At 45.8% G+C, this 18,492-nt stretch overlaps 1 protein-coding gene across 1 annotated transcript in view; it reads left to right on the forward strand.

Annotated features, from left to right (window-relative positions):
• LOC142365476 (ran-binding protein 3-like) overlaps window positions 1-18,492 on the forward strand; it is a 158,904-nt gene that overhangs the window by 75,515 nt on the left and 64,897 nt on the right. Inside the window, 1 exon segment of the mRNA XM_075446302.1 lies at window positions 6,127-6,169. Coding sequence (XP_075302417.1) covers window positions 6,127-6,169 — 43 coding nt within the window.

Genomic DNA, 18,492 nt, shown 5'->3' on the forward strand with positions numbered 1-18,492 from the left:
AAAGAATGTTATCAGGAGTAGTCAGCATGGATTCACCAAGGGGAAATCACGCCTGACCAATCTGATAGCTTTCTACGATGACATGACTGGCTGGGTAGATGAGGGGAGAGCCGTGGATGTTGTCTACCTGGACTTCAGCAAGGCTTTCGACACAGTCTCCCATGATATCCTCCTAGGGAAGCTCAGGAAGTGTGGGCTGGATGAGTGGTCGGTGAGGTGGATTGAGAACTGGCTGAATGGCAGAACTCAGAGGGTTGTCGTCAGCGGCTCTGAGTCTAGTTGGAGGCTGGTAACTAGTGGTGTCCCCCAGGGGTCAGTACTGGGCCCAGCCTTGTTCAACTTCTTCATCAATGACCTGGATGAAGAGTTGGAATGTACCCTCAGCAAGTTTGCTGATGACACCAAACTGGGAGGTGTGGTAGACACACCAGAAGGCTGTGCTGCCATTCAGCGTGACCTGGACAGGCTGGAAAGCTGGGCAGAGAGGAACCTGATGAGGTTCAACAAAGGCAAGTGCAGGGTCCTGCACCTGGGGAGGAACAACCCCATGCACCAGTACAGGCCTGGGGCGGACCTGCTGGAGAGCAGCTCTGCGGAGAGGGACCTGGGTGTCCTGGTGGACGACAGGTTAACCATGAGCCAGCAGTGTGCCCTGGCTGCCAAGAAGGCCAATGGGATCCTGGGGTGCATTAGGAGGAGTGTGGCCAGTAGGTCGAGCGAGGTTCTCCTTCCCCTCTACACTGCCCTAGTGAGGCCCCATCTGGAGTACTCTGTCCAGTTCTGGGCTCCCCAGTTCAAGAAAGATGAAGAGCTACTGGAGAGAGTCCAGCGGACGGCTATGAGGATGGTGAGGGGACTGGAACATCTCCCCTACGAGGAGAGGCTGAGGGAGCTGGGCTTGTTCAGCCTGAAGAAGAGAAGGCTGCGAGGGGACCTAATATATACTTACAAATATCTGAAGGGTGGGTGTCAGGAGGATGGGACCAAGCTCTTTTCAGTGGTGCCCAGTGACAGGACAAGGGGCAATGGGCACAAACTGAAGCACAGGAAGTTCCGTCTGAACATGAGGAAGAACTTCTTCCCTCTGAGGGTGACGGAGCCCTTGCACAGTCTGCCCAGGGAGGTTGTGGAGTCTCCTTCTCTGGAGATATTCACGACCCGCCTGGACAAGGTCCTGTGCAGCCTACTGTAGGTGACCCTGCTTCGGCAGGGGGGTTGGACTAGATGACCCACAGAGGTCCCTTCCAACCCCTACCATTCTGTGATTGTGTGATTGTGTGATTCTGTGATTCTGAATTGGCACACTGGAATATAGGGGGCCACACTGCATCATACCAATAATCTTTGCTTTTAACAAGTGCTAACAAAGCACAGAAAGCTGTAACTTTTGTAATAGAAACTTATGTAATAACAAGCATTAAGGGTGGGATGGGAAGACAGTGGCAGTGCAAGCTGCAAAAGAGGTCCAATTTACCTTGGGTAGCTTTAAATGTACTGGTCATCAAAACTCTTCCCACAAAACCATTTTCATCATGCTGAGTTTATAGTCTTTACTCACAACTGTATGAGGTGAATGTCTTTGTTCTTAAATTTACTAGGAATTGCTGCCCTGGATAGTAAAGCATCAGGGAAGATGGGAGTCCAAGCAGTAGTCTACTACATGAGTACTACGATCATTGCTGTACTGACTGGTATAATCATTGTGGTCATCATCCACCCTGGGAAAGGTACTAAAGAAAACATGTACAGAGAAAGCAAAATTGTGCAAGCGACGGCAGCAGATGCCTTTCTTGATTTAATCAGGTATGGCTATGATATAGCACATTTTCTATATCAATAATGATGACAGTGATATTTATAGTCACATGAGAAGGACAGTAGATAATTTTAGACAGTGAATGCCTAATTTAGCCAAATTTGTTATCAATATCTCTAACCCCTACAATGCTACAAAAGAATATGTGGATTTATTTTCAAATCAGGCTGTTGCAAGGGAAGAAACTGCTTTTAATGTTCAAAGAAAGAAAGATTCTTTCACGCACAAAAGACTCCTGTTCTGCTATCTGCATGGGTCTTTTCCCCTCCTTCCATAGCACAATCCTTATTACCAAATTCCTCTGCTTTCCCTTACTTTCACCTTTTGACAATTTTATGACCTCGCTTGAATCCCTGATTTAGCTATTAATTGTAGCTGCCAGTCTGGGTGCATCTACTCAACCTTGTTAAATTGCATGCATGGGAAAAAAATTCCACAGACAGGCAAGTAAAATACTTGAAATAGAGGAGCACAAATATAAAACCTTGTTTTCTCCTTGCTCAGAGACTCTGAAGTGCCTCTTTTATAGAGCTAGTATGCCACAGATATATTCCAGGGAGTAGGGAATCACAGAATCACAGAATAGTAGGGGTTGGAAGGGACCTCTGTGGGTCGTCTAGTCCAACCCTCCTGCCGAAGCAGGGTCACCTACAGCAAGCTGCACAGGACCTTGTCCAGGCGGGTCTTGAATATCTCCAGAGAAGGAGACTCCACAACCTCCCTGGGCAGCCTGTTCCAGGGCTCCATCACCCTCAGAGGGAAGAAGTTCTTCCTCATGTTCAGACGGAACTTCCTGTGCTTCAATTTGTGCCCATTGCCCCTTGTCCTGTCGCTGGGCACCTCTGAAAAGAGCTTGGCCCCATCCTCCTGACACCCACCCTTCAGATATTTATAAGCATTTATTAGGTCCCCTCCCAGCCTTCTCTTCTTCAGGCTGAACAAGCCCAACTCCCTCAGCCTCTCCTCGTAGGGGAGATGTTCCAGTCCCCTCATCATCCTTGTAGCCCTCCGCTGGACTCTCTCCAGTAGCTCTTCATCTTTCTTGAACTGGGGAGCCCAGAACTGGACACAGTACTCCAGATGGGGCCTCACTAGGGCAGTGTAGAGGGAAAGGAGAACCTCCCTCGTCCTGCTGGCCACACTCTTCCTAATGCACCCCAGGATCCCATTGGCCTTCTTGGCAGCCAGGGCACACTGTTGGCTCATGGTTAACCTGTCGTCCACCAGGACACCCAGGTCCCTCTCCGCAGAGCTGCTCTCCAGCAGGTCCGCCCCAAGCCTGTACTGGTGCATGAGGTTGTTCCTCCCCAGGTGCAGGACCCTGCACTTGCCTTTGTTGAACCTCATCAGGTTCCTCTCTGCCCAGCTTTCCAGCCTGTCCAGGTCACGCTGAATGGCAGCACAGCCTTCTGGTGTATCCACCACACCTCCCAGTTTGGTGTCATCAGCAAACTTGCTGAGGGTACATTCTAACTCTTCATCCAAGTCGTTGATGAAGAAGTTAAACAAGACTGGGCCCAGTACTGACCCCTGGGGGACACCACTTGTTACCGGCCTCCAACTAGACTCAGAGCCGCTGATGACAACCCTCTGAGTTCTGCCATTCAGCCAGTTCTCAATCCACCTCACCGACCACTCATCCAGCCCACACTTCCTGAGCTTCCCTAGGAGGATGTTATGGGAGTCTGTGTCGAAAGCCTTGCTGAAGTCAAGGTAGACAACATCCACGGCTCTCCCTTCATCTACCCAGCCAGTCATGCCATCGTAGAAAGCTATCAGATTGGTCAGGCATGATTTCCCCTTGGTGAATCCATGCTGACTACTCCTGATAACCTTCTTTTCCTCCACTTGTTTTATGATGGCCTCCAGGATAAGCTGCTCCATCACCTTTCCCGGGATGGAGGTGAGGCTGACCGGCCTGTAGTTCCCTGGGTCCTCCTTCTTGCCCTTTTTGAAGATTGGAGTGACATTGGCCTTTCTCCAGTCTTCGGGCACCTCTCCTGTCCTCCAGGACTTCTCAAAGATGATGGACAGTGGCTCAGCAATGACATCTGCCAGCTCTCTCAGCACTCGTGGGTGCATTCCATCGGGGCCCATGGATTTGTGGACGTCCAGATCTCTTAAGCGATCCCTCACACAGTCCTCCTCGACCAAGGTAAAGTCGTCCTCTCTGTAGGCTTCTTCTCTTACCTCCGGGGCCTGGGATTCCTGAGGGCCAGTCTTAGCACTGAAGACTGAAGCAAAGTAGGCATTCAGTAGCTCTGCCTTCTCCGCATCCTCCGTCACCAGGACACCCGCCTCATTCAGCAGCGGCCCCACATTGTCCCTAGCCCTCCTTTTGCTGCTGATGTAATTGAAGAAGCCCTTCTTGTTGTTTTTGACATCCCTTGCCAGCTTCAATTCCAGGTGGGCCTTGGCCTTCCTCATCGCATCCCTGCATGCTCTGACCACATTCCTGTACTCTTCCCAAGTGGCCTGCCCCTCTTTCCACATTCCATGGACCTTTGTCTTCCACCTGATCTCCGCTAGAAGCTCCTTTCCCATCCATGCAGGTCTCCTGCCTCCTTTGCTCGATTTCTTTCTCAGGGGGATGCATTGCTCCTGTGCATGGAAGAAGTGTTTAAAGAGCGACCAGCACTCATGTACCCCCCTGCCTTCGAGAGCCCTGGCCCACGGTATTCCTGCCAGTAGCTCCTTGAAGAGGGCAAAGTCAGCCCTCCTGAGGTCCAAGGTTTTGATCCTGCTTATCGCCCTGCTTCCTCCACACAGGATCCTGAACTCAACCATTTCATGGTCACTGCAGCCGAGTCTACCTCCGACCTTCACATCCTCCACCAGTCCCTCCTTGTTTGTTAACACAAGGTCCAGCAGCACGCCTTTCCTTGTTGGTTCCTCCACCACTTGCATCAGAAAGTTATCATTGATGCTCTGTAGGAACCTCCTGGATTGCGCCTGCCTAGCTGTATGGTCTTCCCAGCTGATGTCAGGGTGGCTGAAGTCCCCCATGAGAACCAGGGCCTGTGACTGTGAGACTGCTTGCAGCTGCCTGTAGAAGGCCTCATCAACCTCCTCCTCCTGGTCAGGTGGCCTGTAGTACACACCCACCGTAATGTCACCCTTATGAGCCTGTCCCTTAATTCTAACCCACAAGCTTTCAACTTGTTCCTCATTTGCCCCCAGGCCAAGCTCAATGCATTCCAGTTGCTCCCTCACATATAGAGCAACTCCACCACCTCTCCTTTTTGGCCTGTCTTTCCTAAAGAGTCTGTAGCCATCTATCACAGCATGCCAGTCATGCGAGTTGTCCCACCACGTTTCTGTGATGGCGACCAAGTCGTAGCTGTCCTGCTGTATAATGGCTTCCAGCTCCTCCTGTTTATTGCCCATGCTACGTGCATTGGTGTAAACACACTTGAGCTGGGCTGTCAGTCTCACCCCTGTCAATCTCACCCCTGGCCTTGGCACGCCAAGCCTATGCTCATCCCTAGTGAGCTGGGCAATATCCCCTTCCCTCTTCAGGGAAGCTGAGGTTTTGAACTCGGGAGCTTTTCCACAGGTAAAGCCACCAAACGTTTGTGTTCCACTAACCCATTTGGAGAAGCCAGAGACATGGAGAAAGGCCTCCAAGAGTCATGCTGCCAGGAAGGAGGACTTCAGAAAGACCCATGAAGTGGTCAGATCCTCAAGATTTATTCAGTTAGGGTGCTTATAATTCCTTCAGAAATGTCACCATTCTGGAAAGCAAACAAGCAATTCCCCATATGTAACAAATATACACACAGATATATAATTATATGTGTATGTGTTATTATTAAAGAATACTCAAACTTCAGGAATATTTATTAATCAAGACGAGACTCTAAATTGAGTGACAAATGTCATGATGTACTAGGCTATATGACTGCAAAAAATGTTTGAGAAGTAGAAATGCATTAAATATTAATAACTTCTTTGTTCATCTGGATTCATACAGCATTAATAAACACAAAATTAAAAGTCAACACTGACCCACAAAGCTTTGTTCATTTTGTAATTTAGTTAATATTCTGCTCCATAACCAGACCTACTATACAATATTGGATACAGAGATTGCAATTGACAGGATCTATCCAACCCTACTACATTTCATCCTGATAAAGCTAACCAGGCCAATGCTTTATGCAAATCTCTACTCACTGTATACACAATTACATATTCGTGTCAGGACTCCTTTGAAAATTAACTGCTCAATTCTTTTATTAGCTGTACCACTGCTTAAGGTGTTACTAGCGTCTTATTACTTCTCATGTTATTTTCTTTCTTTTTCACAGAAATATGTTCCCTCCAAATCTCGTGGAAGCTTGCTTTAAACAGGTAAAAATGTTTTGTTATTTCCAACTAAAACATAGAAATTGAAATATAGCAGTATTTTCTTTAGAAATATCATGGACTTGTACTTACAGCAGAAACAAATCTTACGTATCCTGCCAGCTGTCACCAAAAAACCCCCAACCAAATCTGTGCTTTGTTTTCAATCATATCGTCTCAGTATTTGCTATGAGAATTGAAGAAAACACACCTGGCACAGCAAATCAAAAAATAAGTTTTTTCAGGATGTCAAATTCATAAGTCTACAGCAAGCTTCACTAAAGTACAATACAGAATTTCCTTTTCAAAAACAGTGTTATGTTAAATTGGAAGATGCTCAGATATGTACCATCTGTACAAAGACTGGGAGATGTTCAAGAATGTCATGTGGGAAATGTGCATAGGTTAGAAACTGAGGCAACAATTTTGTGGACATCAATAACAAAATCAAACTAGGGGACTTCCTGTCACCTATAGTAGGAGCGCACAGGAATGTTCTTTCTGTGCTGCTTCCCAAATTCCACTATCTGGTCTTAACCTTCACTGTTCTACAGAGAAAATAATAGTAACTACTTACATTCCTCCTTTAAAAAGAGAACATTATAGTTTCAGTGAAACCTATAATGTGCATTGCCATAATCTAATTGCTTCATGTTGACCCCACAGACAATCTTGAACTGATATTATTTGCCAGTTATTGCTGTAGCAATTAAAAAAAGCTGGAATGGGGAGGTCAAGAAGCAAGAGGATAAAGCAGAAACTTTCGAAAGTTTGCAGATGACACCAAGCTGAGTGGTGCAGTTGACACCCCAGAAGGATGGGATACCATCCAGAGGGACCTGGATAAGCTTGAGAGGTGGCCCTGCGTGAACCTCATGAGGTTCAACAAGACCAAGTGCAAGGTCATTTAGACTAGATATAAGGAAGAAATTTTTTACCATGAGGGTGGTGAAACACTGGAATGGGTTTGCCCAGAGAGGTAGCGGAGGACCCATCCTTGGAAACATTCAAGGCCAGGTTGGATGGGGCTCTGAGCAACCTGATGTAGTCAAAGATGTCCCTGCTCACTGCAGGGGGGGTTGGGCTAGATGACCTCTAAAGGTCCCTTCCAACCCAAAGCGTTCTATGATTCTATGATATTCTGGTCATTATGTTCAAGGAAGATTAATCTAAAATAAGCACAACAGAGAGAGGAGTTGCTTTTCAAAAGAACACAGCATATAAAGCAATAAGAAGCTTGCTTTAAAAACTATTCAGATACAAAAAACAAAGTGGGACCAGAACTGTATAAGATAAAGAAAAATGTTTATACAAGAAGAAATGGAAATCACCATGACTGAATTTAAGTGGGAATTAGTAAGGTTTTTACCCTTCACTACCTAAAAGATGAGGTCCTGGAAAAATCTTCAATTAGGAGTCGTGGGAACAAACTACCTCATCAGTTTTAAGATACGGCTTGAAAAATTCATTCGGTAAAGTATCCTACAGCAACAGGACACTCAACTCAGTGACTAGCAGTCCCAAATCTATGTTCTTAATTAAAGATGCCTGCCATGGGCAGGAACACCTTTTAAAGGTCCCTTCCAACCCAAACCATTGTATGATTCTATGATTCTATGATTTTCTAACCACATGCCCACAACCTTATGTAGGTGGATGCTTATCGAATAACAGTGCCAGTCATTCTTCCTCAAGCCGACTCCTGCATCTTCTGGGCAGAGCTCTCTAAGATGGCTGAATTGTTGTAGCTTACTTTTGAATCATTTTAGCAGAATTCCACCCTAAATTACTGACAGTAGTTTAGGGTCAGGAGAGAAATGACCCTAACAAGGTAGATTCTCATTGGCTTACACATTCGGAGGATATAAACCCAAACCATCACAGTAAAGAAATGCCTCCAAAGAGGCATCTGCCTTATGCTCCCTGTATTGTCCTCATCACACAGCTGTTTCTTGCTGTGAAGCTGCCATTTTAACAGCTAGTCTGCATGCTTTCAGCGTGACCTGGATAGGCTGGAAAGTTGGGCAGAGAGGAACCTGATGAGGTTCAACAAGGGCAAGTGCAGGGTCCTGCACCTGGGGAGGAACAACCTCAGGCACCAGTACAGGCTTGGGGCGGACCTGCTGGAGTGCAGCTCTGTGGAGAGGGACCTGGGTGTCCTGGTGGACGACAGGTTAACCATGAGCCAGCAGTGTGCCCTGGCTGCCAAGAAGGCCAATGGCATCCTGGGGTGCATCAAGAAGAGTGTGGCCAGCAGGACGAGGGAGGTTCTCCTTTCCCTCTACACTGCCCTAGTGAGGCCCCATCTGGAGTACTGCATCCAGTTCTGGGCTCCCCAGTTCAAGAAAGATGAAGAGCTACTGGAGAGAGTCCAGCGGAGGGCTACAAGGATGGTGAGGGGACTGGAACATCTCCCCTACGTGGAGAGGCTTAGGGAGCTGGGCTTGTTCAGCCTGAAGAAGAGAAGGCTGGGAGGGGACCTAATAAATGCTTATAAATATCTGAAGGGTGGGTGTCAGGAGGATGGGGCCAAGCTCTTTTCAGTGGTGCCCAGTGACAGGACAAGGGGCAATGGGCACAAACTGAAGCACAGGAAGTTCCGTCTGAACATGAGGAAGAACTTCTTCCCTCTGAGGGTGACGGAGCACTGGAACAGGCTGCCCAGGGAGGTTGTGGAATCTCCTTCTCTGGAGATATTCAAGACCCGCCTGGACGGGGTCCTGTGCAGCCTGCTGTAGGTGAGCCTGCTTCGGCAGGGGGGTTGGACTAGATGACCCACAGAGGTCCCTTCCAACCCCTACCATTCTGTGATTCTGTGATTCTGTGATTCCCTGAACAAGTGATCAAGTCAAGGCTAACTTCATATTTCTCATTAGGGATCGTCTCCGTACGACTACCAATGTCTTGGGAGACTCTATCGGAGCAGGAATTGTTGAACATTTGTCATGGTATGAGCTGAAGAACAGGGATGCTGAGATGGGTAATTCTGTGATAGAGGAGAATGAAATGAAGAAACCATACCAACTGATCTCACAAGAAAATGAGAGTGAGAAACCATTAGACAGTGAAACCAAGATGTAGGGTAAAGAAGGCATGCGTTCAACACTACAAGTGTGGAAAACACACTTTTTCCAGCCTATATCTTGAATTCACCAAGTTCCCTTAATCCTTGTTTTCTCCCTTTATGCTAGCACAGGAAAAAACTAATGAAAATATATTCCAAATTAGCAGTGATCAAGGTATATGTTGGCTTCCCACTTAAAAAAAAAAATTAGCAGGCAACAACACCAGTCCTGCTAAATATGTGCTGAGGATAAATAAAGAGAGATTCTCAATAAAATAAAATAAAATTAAAAAATCAGTGTATATGCTACCCAGTCCTGTAAATGTGATCTTATTCTTTTTCTTCCCCCTTTTTTTTTATGAACTGGAAAGTAAAAACAGATAACAGAGCCTGAAAATAAGTTTTTTGCATTAGCCTCAGCTGATCTTGACAAAAACTTAGCCTAGTCAGCTCCCACAGACTTGCAAACATTTACGTATGTATATGTGCACCTCCACTCTGTATTTGCCCTCTTGATTTCAACATCACAACCTGGCTGAACAATCTATGTGTGTTTTTCCAGGAGCAAGGTCCTAGGCTGTATTGACTCTGGGACAGAAAATATGTCTTCATGTGTCTCTGAAAAAAAAGATAGCATGCTCTGGGTATGCCAATTATCTACTTAATAAGCAACAACAAGAATAGAAGACAGTGCCAGCACTCTGCAGAAGGTGCAGAAGGGTGACATGCTCAGATCCTAAAGGGACTGGATTCTAAATCTGAATCCCTGAGATCAACAGGAGTTTTTCTGATTGGAAACCTCCAAAATGCTTAGTCATTCCACGTATAAATTATAAAGCTATTAGCTGGATTTACATTTTTCCATCTGGAGAAAAAGGTTCCCTATCTCAATGTGAAATTTCAAAATGCTTGTGCAGCATCTCAAAAAGAAAAAATAACCCTTTAGAAAGTAAAACTAATGGGTGATTTTTTACTTTTTACTAGGAAAAATATAGAAGTTGCAAAACAGTAAATACTATAATAAATGTTGAAATTTTAGTTAGAAAGGATTTTAAAGCACAATATTGTAGGTTTCTTTCAGGGAATAGATAAGGAAAGAATGAAAAAAGGGAGATAATGCACTTGTAATCCTGTGCCTTTTTTTTTTTTTTAATTTCAATGTTATTCCCTGATGAAGCCCTTTTTTAGAAATATATATTACATATTTTTTCCTTTTTGCCTTGTGTTATTATAAAGGTTAAACAGGAAAGATTTATAATACAGTTACAGTTGAGGGAATGAAGAAATATTAATCAAAAGGCATAATAGTGTTGAGTGACCTTTTTTATTTAAATGTTCAATTCTCTTCTTTCTCTCTCCCCCCGCCAAAGAATTCTGATAGAAATGAAGGATTCCCTTGCATTGTCCCAGTTGTCACTCAAAAAAATATTGAATACGTTGCTCTTGTCACTAAAAGAACATAAATATGGTGTACAAGTAACTGTAGTGAAACTGTCAGCATACTGGTTGAAGGCAAATCTTTTTCCATGTTTAGAGCAATGAGGCAAGACTGTTTTATTTAGGACTGAAAACTCCTGCCCATCTTCTCCAGTTGAGTAACCCAGACAGTATGAGCAGGAACTCTCCAGTGAATTAAGTGAGCAGGATTTAATACAGAGTATTGAGCAGTCAAACCTACAAAGCTTTAAATGAATCTCTGACTGAGATTCTTTCTGTTTTGCTAACAGAATGCAAATCTAGGATACAGACAGATATTTTCTGATACATAATTAGAGATATTCTTATATAGATACTGTATACAGAATGTGTGTATAAATGTTAACTGCAGAATTTATGGCATAGCAATTTAATTTTTGTTAAGATTTTGTTTGGAAATATGTTGCAAAGACAATGTAAATGGCTGTCTTTCTATGACATCAGCTGAGAAAAATGAATTGTATCACAAAGAATGTGATCTTTTTTTATACTAACTTTGTTTCTTATGCAAATCAGGTATAATAGAAAGATTCCCTTCCCCATCCCTCATTGGTATTGCATTGGTGTGCACCTAGAATGGATTGAGAAACATTACTTTGTAGATGTATTTTCAATAAAAATAGTTTTACATTACTGCTTTTCTGTCATTTAGGATTTCTTTCAAAGGCTCTGTAACAGAAGCTTCACACAAACTCAGAGCAAACAAACTCATAATATGGGATTTCAGGAATTCCAGGCCATTTTATACAGCAGGGCTTCCTCACTTCAAACACCTGCTTACAGTTTCATGATCAAAAATAAATAAGTGAAACTGCACAGACAAAAGAAGGGAAGGAAGGGGGAAGGGAGGACTATTAAAAATTAAAAGAGCCAATGTTATTCCAACTTAAGCTCATTCAGATTCAAGTATATAAATTCATATTGATATCAGTAAAATATTAAAAAATGAAGCATTTATATTTCCATTGATTCAGCTACTGAAAAGCTGCCAGTTCATTATGGATGTGTAATTAGATGGTCCAAAACTCAGAAAGGCCATTGTGCCATGGGAAGCAAAATGCGTCCATTGATTGGGGTATTACAATGTCATAACATTACTGTCATCCTAGACAATCCACTGTTTTTCTCACAGAAGTGGTTTGTGATGGTGTCAGGGTTCATTCGGCAACAACTTCAGCTAGCACAGTTATCATCTAGTGGAAGTGAATGTCTTGTCAGAAGGACTGGGAAGGTATAAAAGAAAAACATGAGCTGAATCACTTGCATCTGGAAAGCTGTGTTGGTTGGAGCAGATGGAGGCAGCAGGGAGAATTCCTGCCTTCCTGAACATACACCAACAAGCCACTGGACAATGACATCTATTAATTTCTCTGCTGTATTTTGAGTGAAAACAATATATAAGTTCAACCATTTCAGTGAAAAAAAAAATCGGAGAAGACATGGTGCTATGAAGTGCATGAGCATAATTTTTCCCATTTTTTTTTTTTAGTTATCTACTCATTCATTTACTCAGTCTTTGTGTTTCCAGAATTACTATCATGATGGGAAGAGCTAAAAAAAGAGAGTGAGTGTGCTATTTGAAGGCATTACTGGTACAGTGGCCTCACTCGCTCTTCTGTGCCCCCATGCAAAATAAAGATCTCTGGTATTCCATAATTTTTCAGCAGTGTTTTCATTTGGAAGTTGGAGTACAGAACAGCCACACCATTCTTAGGCAAGAATTTATATCTCTAACAGTGTGTGGCCAGTATAAAGCAAAGTGATGATGCGCATGGAAAATCAACAACTGGCACAAGAACATGCTTCTGTCTTCCTTTCCGAAGGACTTGATTTGCACAAGTGACATTTGTGTTCCAATGCAGGCACAACTGATGAGAAATTTAGGGTATTTTTTTTCAACTGACACTGTAACACATGCTTGGTTTAATAAAGTGTTACCATTTAGAGCAGGGAGTCAATAAACAGTGGCAGATGCTCTCTATTAATCCCTGCCCTCCCCACCATGGGAAGGGAAAAAGGAGGAAAAGGGAGAGACTTACAAATTGAATATTAAAACTGCTTTACTGATAACACTAATAATACTAATAATATTAATAATAAGAGAAAAAAAACCAAAATACACAAAACTGATACTGAGTTTCCCGGAGTTGGGTGCCGGGGCACTGGTGGGCACTAGGAAGTCCAGCACTGGCTTCAGCAGTAGACAGGAATTGGATTCGGGAATGCGCGGATCGGAATCTAGATCAGAATCACAGACAGAACAATGAGCAGGGTTCTCTTCAGGAGTTGGCCATGGACGAAGAGAGCGAGACCCTCGTGATCCCCCAGCTTTAAGCTGAGTATGAAGTGCATGGCATGGAATACCTCGCTGGTCAATATCGGGTCACCTATTCTGTCTGCCCCTCCCTGCAAGTGTGACCCTTTATGACTCGTCACTTGCAGGACCTAAGAGGTCTATCTGTGACCTTGGCTGCTATAGTAATAATTATAAACAGGGGCCTTTTCTGCCATCCATTCCTACCATTAGCTCAGTATAACTATAAACATTAGGTGTTACCATCTTTGGAGTGGACAGTGTCTGTAAAATATGCAGCCAGCTTCAGAAAAAGGCAGTTACTCAGAAGAACTTAGCTGTAAGGAAGATTCACTAAAAGAGAATCGGTTCTGTTTTAACCAAAACCAGGACATAAAGTTACAATGGAAATTGTGCAGAAGAGTATATCTTGCTTCTAGTGCGATCAACTGTGCTAATTCTGCTAGTTGTGATCAACAGTGTGTGATCAACTTGCTTCTGGTGTGATCAACTATTTTCCAGTACAGGATAAAAAATCTGAAATGAACTGATCAAACACTCCCTTTCTGGTTTTCTATGTCATCTTTTTAAAAGGTCGGCTTATACTGGAAAAATGGAGTAATAAAGAGGGAGATGGAGAAAGACTTCTACAGCTCCATGCCAAACTGAAAACCCAGACTTGCAACATCAGTGAGGCAGTAAGATTCCCTCTGATAACAAAGAGAACTGTAATCAGATGATATAATCCTGCACAGTGAGCCCTTTCCTTTCCCCTCTTCCCCCAACTGGCTCTTTACAAGTCTCTAAGATATATAGAGGTATCTAAAATTCAAAAATTTTAGTACAGGACCACTTGCATCTCTAACCAAAGTTTTTCATCAGCATGCCTCATTACACAACTAGGGCTGCACAAATAATTGATTTTTCACTTCAGTGAGAGAACTGAAAAACTGGGGAGAATAATTCTTCCAGGGCATCATGAAACATTTTTTTATTGCTTAAAAAAAAGAACAGTCTCTTTCTTTCAGGTACAATGAAATGTTTTGTTCTCCACTTCTTGAAACATTCTATCTTATTTCTGGATCACTTCTGCTCTATTTTAAATTAAAACAAACTCAATTGTAAAATGAATGGTAGTGCTCGCTGGCTCCTTTCACTGGCAAAACTCCTATGAATAGCAATAGGGAGAAGGATAAAATAAAGATCTGACTCAGATTTCATGTGCAGGTGTCCTGGGTTCAGCCAGGACAGGGTTAATTTCCACCGGAATCCAGGAAGGGACACAGCTGGGAGGGCTGACCCCACCTGGCCAAACAGAGCAGGGTATTCCATACCATGTGCCGTCATGCTGGGTTCCGGTGGGGGAGAGCTGGGCGGCGGGAACTCACTCACGGCTCGGGAGCGCGGCGCCAGTCCGGTCCAGGAGAGGTGCTCTCTGGGTCGTGCGGTTTGTGTTGTGTTTTCTCCTTATCTGTATCATTGTTGTTCCTGTTCCCTTTGTTTGCTGTTCTGTTAAACTGCCCTTATCCCGACCCACCAGTTTCTGCCTGTTTCTTTCCATTCTCCTCCACACCCTGGCAGGGGGGGAGGGGCGGCTGTGTGGTGCTTTTGTTGCCAGCCGCAGCCAAACCATAACATTAAATTTGGCGCCCAAGCGTGGGGCAGGGATAACGGCAGGGCTGAGCAGCGGGTGTTAAAACAGCTTGCTTAGATTTTGTTAAATTTTGTTATACGCATTTATTGTGTTAGTTAAATAGTCGCCGGTAAAAAACGTTGCTAACTTTGATCAGATGGCTGTGGTATTTGAATCCTTACTTGCACTATGTTTTCCCTGTGGTGCTGTTCATCATAGCTGGGAAAAAGATCAGGATGATGATTTTGTTGTACTGTATGATATCGACTTATGACATGATAACGTCAATGTGCATGAAATTAGGCTTGTATTTGCATGCGGCACTGTGGTCATTTCCGTACCTCGGATCCTATGTCTTAGTATTTGTTAATAATCAAACCCAATCTGTGGGGAAAACCGGAGGGGATACCTTCCCCCACTGTTTCACCCCCCCTCTCTCCTTCAGGCTGGTCCTAACAGCTTTTGAGAATTTCGAGTACCCGTGGGATGCTCAGGCCAGAACTCTCCTTTTGTTATGCCTCCTGAATGGGTTTTGGGTTTTGTTTAGGGTTAAACAAGTCGTTAAGAACATCCTGCAGAGACCTGCCCCGGGGCTGGAGAGCTATGAGTAGCTGGGTGTGTGGGACAGCATGGGCAGGTGTCTAGGGCAGTGGGCACCTCCGGTGTCTTTCAAACTCACCCCTGAACAAGTACGGAATCCCAATAAACTAGTAAAATATCTGCAAAAAGTGTGCTGCCACCCTGGGAACTTCAGAGAGACACAAATCACAGCAATGTGCTGGGGTCTGGCCCACGTCTACCGAGCCCTGTTCAACCTGATTCAGTGCCTTAAAGGGGAAAGGGGGAAAAGCGAAGCAGCAGGCACTGTGACTGGCGCTGCCCCCCCAGCCGGCCCTGCAGCCCCTCCAGCCCAGCAGGCAGTCACAGCCCCCCCGACTAGCACCACCACAACCACTGCCACGATCGCAGAGGTGGCCCCTGTTTCCCCGGTGGGCACGGGAGCGGCTTCAACCCCAGTTCCAGCTGCAGGCATCGCGGCTGAGCCCAATGACCAACCTGTGCCAGTAACAGTCGCCCCTGTAAAAATAATGAAAGACGCAAAGAGAGCCGATGGCACCGGGAGGGATGACAATGAGTCAGGGTCATCGCGGGAGATATAGACAGAGATCATCACCCGGTCCCTGTCCCTGAGCGAGCTGCGAGACATGTGGAAAGATTTCAGCCGCCACCCAGGCGAACATATTGTCACCTGGCTGCTGCGGTGCTGGGACAACGGGGCCAGCAGCTTGGAATTAGAGGGCAGGGAAGCCAAGCAGCTGGGATCCCTGGCCAGGGATGGGGGCATTGACAAGGCCATTGGGAAAAAGGAACAAGTCCTCGGCCTCTGGAGGAGACTTCTGTCAGGTGTGAGGGAGAGGTACCCCTTCAGTGAGGATGTTGTATGCAATCCTGGCAAGTGGACCAATATGGAAAGGGGTATTCAGTACTTGAGGGAATTAGCTGTGCGGGAGCTGGTTTACTATGAACCAGACAATGAGCAGTTACCCACAGACCCAGATGAAGTCCAGTGCACACCATCTATGTGGAGGAAGTTTGTGTGGAGTGCACCATCCTCATATGCCAACTCACTGGCAGTAGTAGACTGGAAAGGTAAGGAGGCACCAACAGTGGATGAGGTGGCTGTCAGACTCCGGAAATATGAGGAAAGTCTCTCTTCCTCCCTTGTCTCAGCCGTGGAGAAACTGGTCAAGCGACTAGAAAAGAGTATGTCCTACTCCCCACCTGTGCGGGCCAGCATCTCAGCTATTAGGGGCAAGCATTTCTCTGCTCAGGAGAGGGAATACAGAGGCTACACACCATGGGGCACCCTGTGGTTCTACCTGCATGACCACGGAAAGGACATGAGGAAGTGGGATGGAAAACCCACCTCAAGTCTAGAGGCACGAGTACGTGAGTTGCAAGGTAAAACAATCACCAAAGGGGATTCTTTTAGGAAAAATGCCGCTCCAGTTTCCAGCAGCCAGCTCTCCAGACAGGGCAGACAGTTTGATCTTGATTCCGATCCTCTGGAAGGGACTTCCAAGTCATTCATACAGCAAGTCAGCAGCAAATTCTCTGACCAGGATTAGAGGGGCCCTGCCTCCAGCCAGGTGGAGGAAAGGGACAACTGTGTCTATTGGACAGTGTGGATTCGGTGGCCTGGCACGTCAGATCCACAAGAGTATAAAGCTCTAGTGGACGCTGGTGCACAGTGTACTTTAAAGCCATCAGATTTCCAAGGGTCAGAGTCCATTTGCATTTCGGGAGTGACAGGGGGGTCCCAAGATCTGACTGTATTGGAGGCTGAAGTGAGCCTCACTGGGAAGGAGTGGCAGAAGCACCCCATTGTAACTGGCCCCGAGGCTCCGTGCATCCTTGGTATAGACTGTCTCAGGAGAGGGTATTTCAAGGACCCAAAGGGGTATTGGTGGGCTTTTGGCATAGCTGCTTTGGAGACGGAAGAAATTAAACAGCTGTCCATTTTGCCTGGTCTCTCGGAGAATCCTTCCATTGTGGGGTTGCTGAGGGCTGAAGAACAACAGGTGCCGATCATGACCACAACAGTGCACCGGCAACAGTATCGTACCAATCGACACTCCCTTCTCCCCATTCATCAGCTGATCCGCCAGCTGGAGAGTCAAGGAGTGATCAGCAAAACTCGCTCACCCTTTAATAGTCCCATATGGCCAGTGAGAAAATCTACTGGAGAGTGGAGACTGACAGTAGACTACCGTGGGCCTGAACGAAGTCACACCACCGCTGAGTGCTGCTGTGCCAGACATGCTAGAACTTCACTATCAGCTGGAGTCAAAGGCAGCCAAGGGGTATGCCACCACTGACATTGCTAATGCATTCTTCTCCATCCCTTTGGCAGCAGAGTGCAGGCCACAGTTTGCTTTCACCTGGAGGGGCATCCAGTGCACCTGGAATCGATTGCCCCAGGGGTGGAAACACAGTCCCAACATTTGCCATGGGCTGATCCAGACTGCACTGGAAAAGGGTGAAGCTCCAGAACATCTGCAGTACATCGATGACATCATCGTATGGGGTGACACAACGGAGGAAGTTTTTTAGAAAGGGGAGAAAGTAGTTCAGATCCTTCTGAAAACCGGTTACGCAATTAAGCGAAGTAAAGTTAAGGGACCTGCGCAAGACATCCAGTTTTTGGGAATAAAATGGCAGGATGGGCGCCGTCAAATCCTAATGGATGTCATCAACAAAATAGCAGCTATGTCTCCACCAACCAGCAAAAAGGAAGCACAGGCCTTCCTGGGTGTTTTGGGTTTTTGGAGGATGCACATCCCAAATTACAGCCAGATTGTAAATCCTCTCTATCAAGTGACCTAGAAGAAGAATGATTTTGAATGGGGCCCTGATCAACGACAGGTATTTGAACAAATTGAACGGGAGATAGTGCATGCCGTAGCCCTTGGTCCAGTCCGGTCAGGGCAAGATGTTAAAAACGTGCTCTACACCGCAGCCGGGGAGAATGGCCCAACCTGGAGTCTCTGGCAGAAAGCACCAGGGGAGACTCGAGGTCGACCCCTGGGGTTTTGGAGCCGGGGATACAAAGGATCCGAGGCTCACTATACTCCCACTGAAAAAGAGATTCTGGCAGCATATGAAGGCGTTCGAGCTGCTTCAGAAGTGGTCGGCACTGAAGCACAGCTCCTCCTAGCAACACGATTGCTGGTCCTGGGCTGGATGTTGAAACAGAGGGTCCCCTCTACGCATCATGCCACCGATGCTACGTGGAGTAAGTGGGTCACAGTGATCACACAGCACGCCCGAATGGGAAACCCCAGTCGCCCAGGAATTCTGGA

Source organism: Opisthocomus hoazin, chromosome W (assembly GCF_030867145.1).
Source record: "Opisthocomus hoazin isolate bOpiHoa1 chromosome W, bOpiHoa1.hap1, whole genome shotgun sequence".
Lineage (NCBI taxonomy): Eukaryota > Metazoa > Chordata > Aves > Opisthocomiformes > Opisthocomidae > Opisthocomus > Opisthocomus hoazin.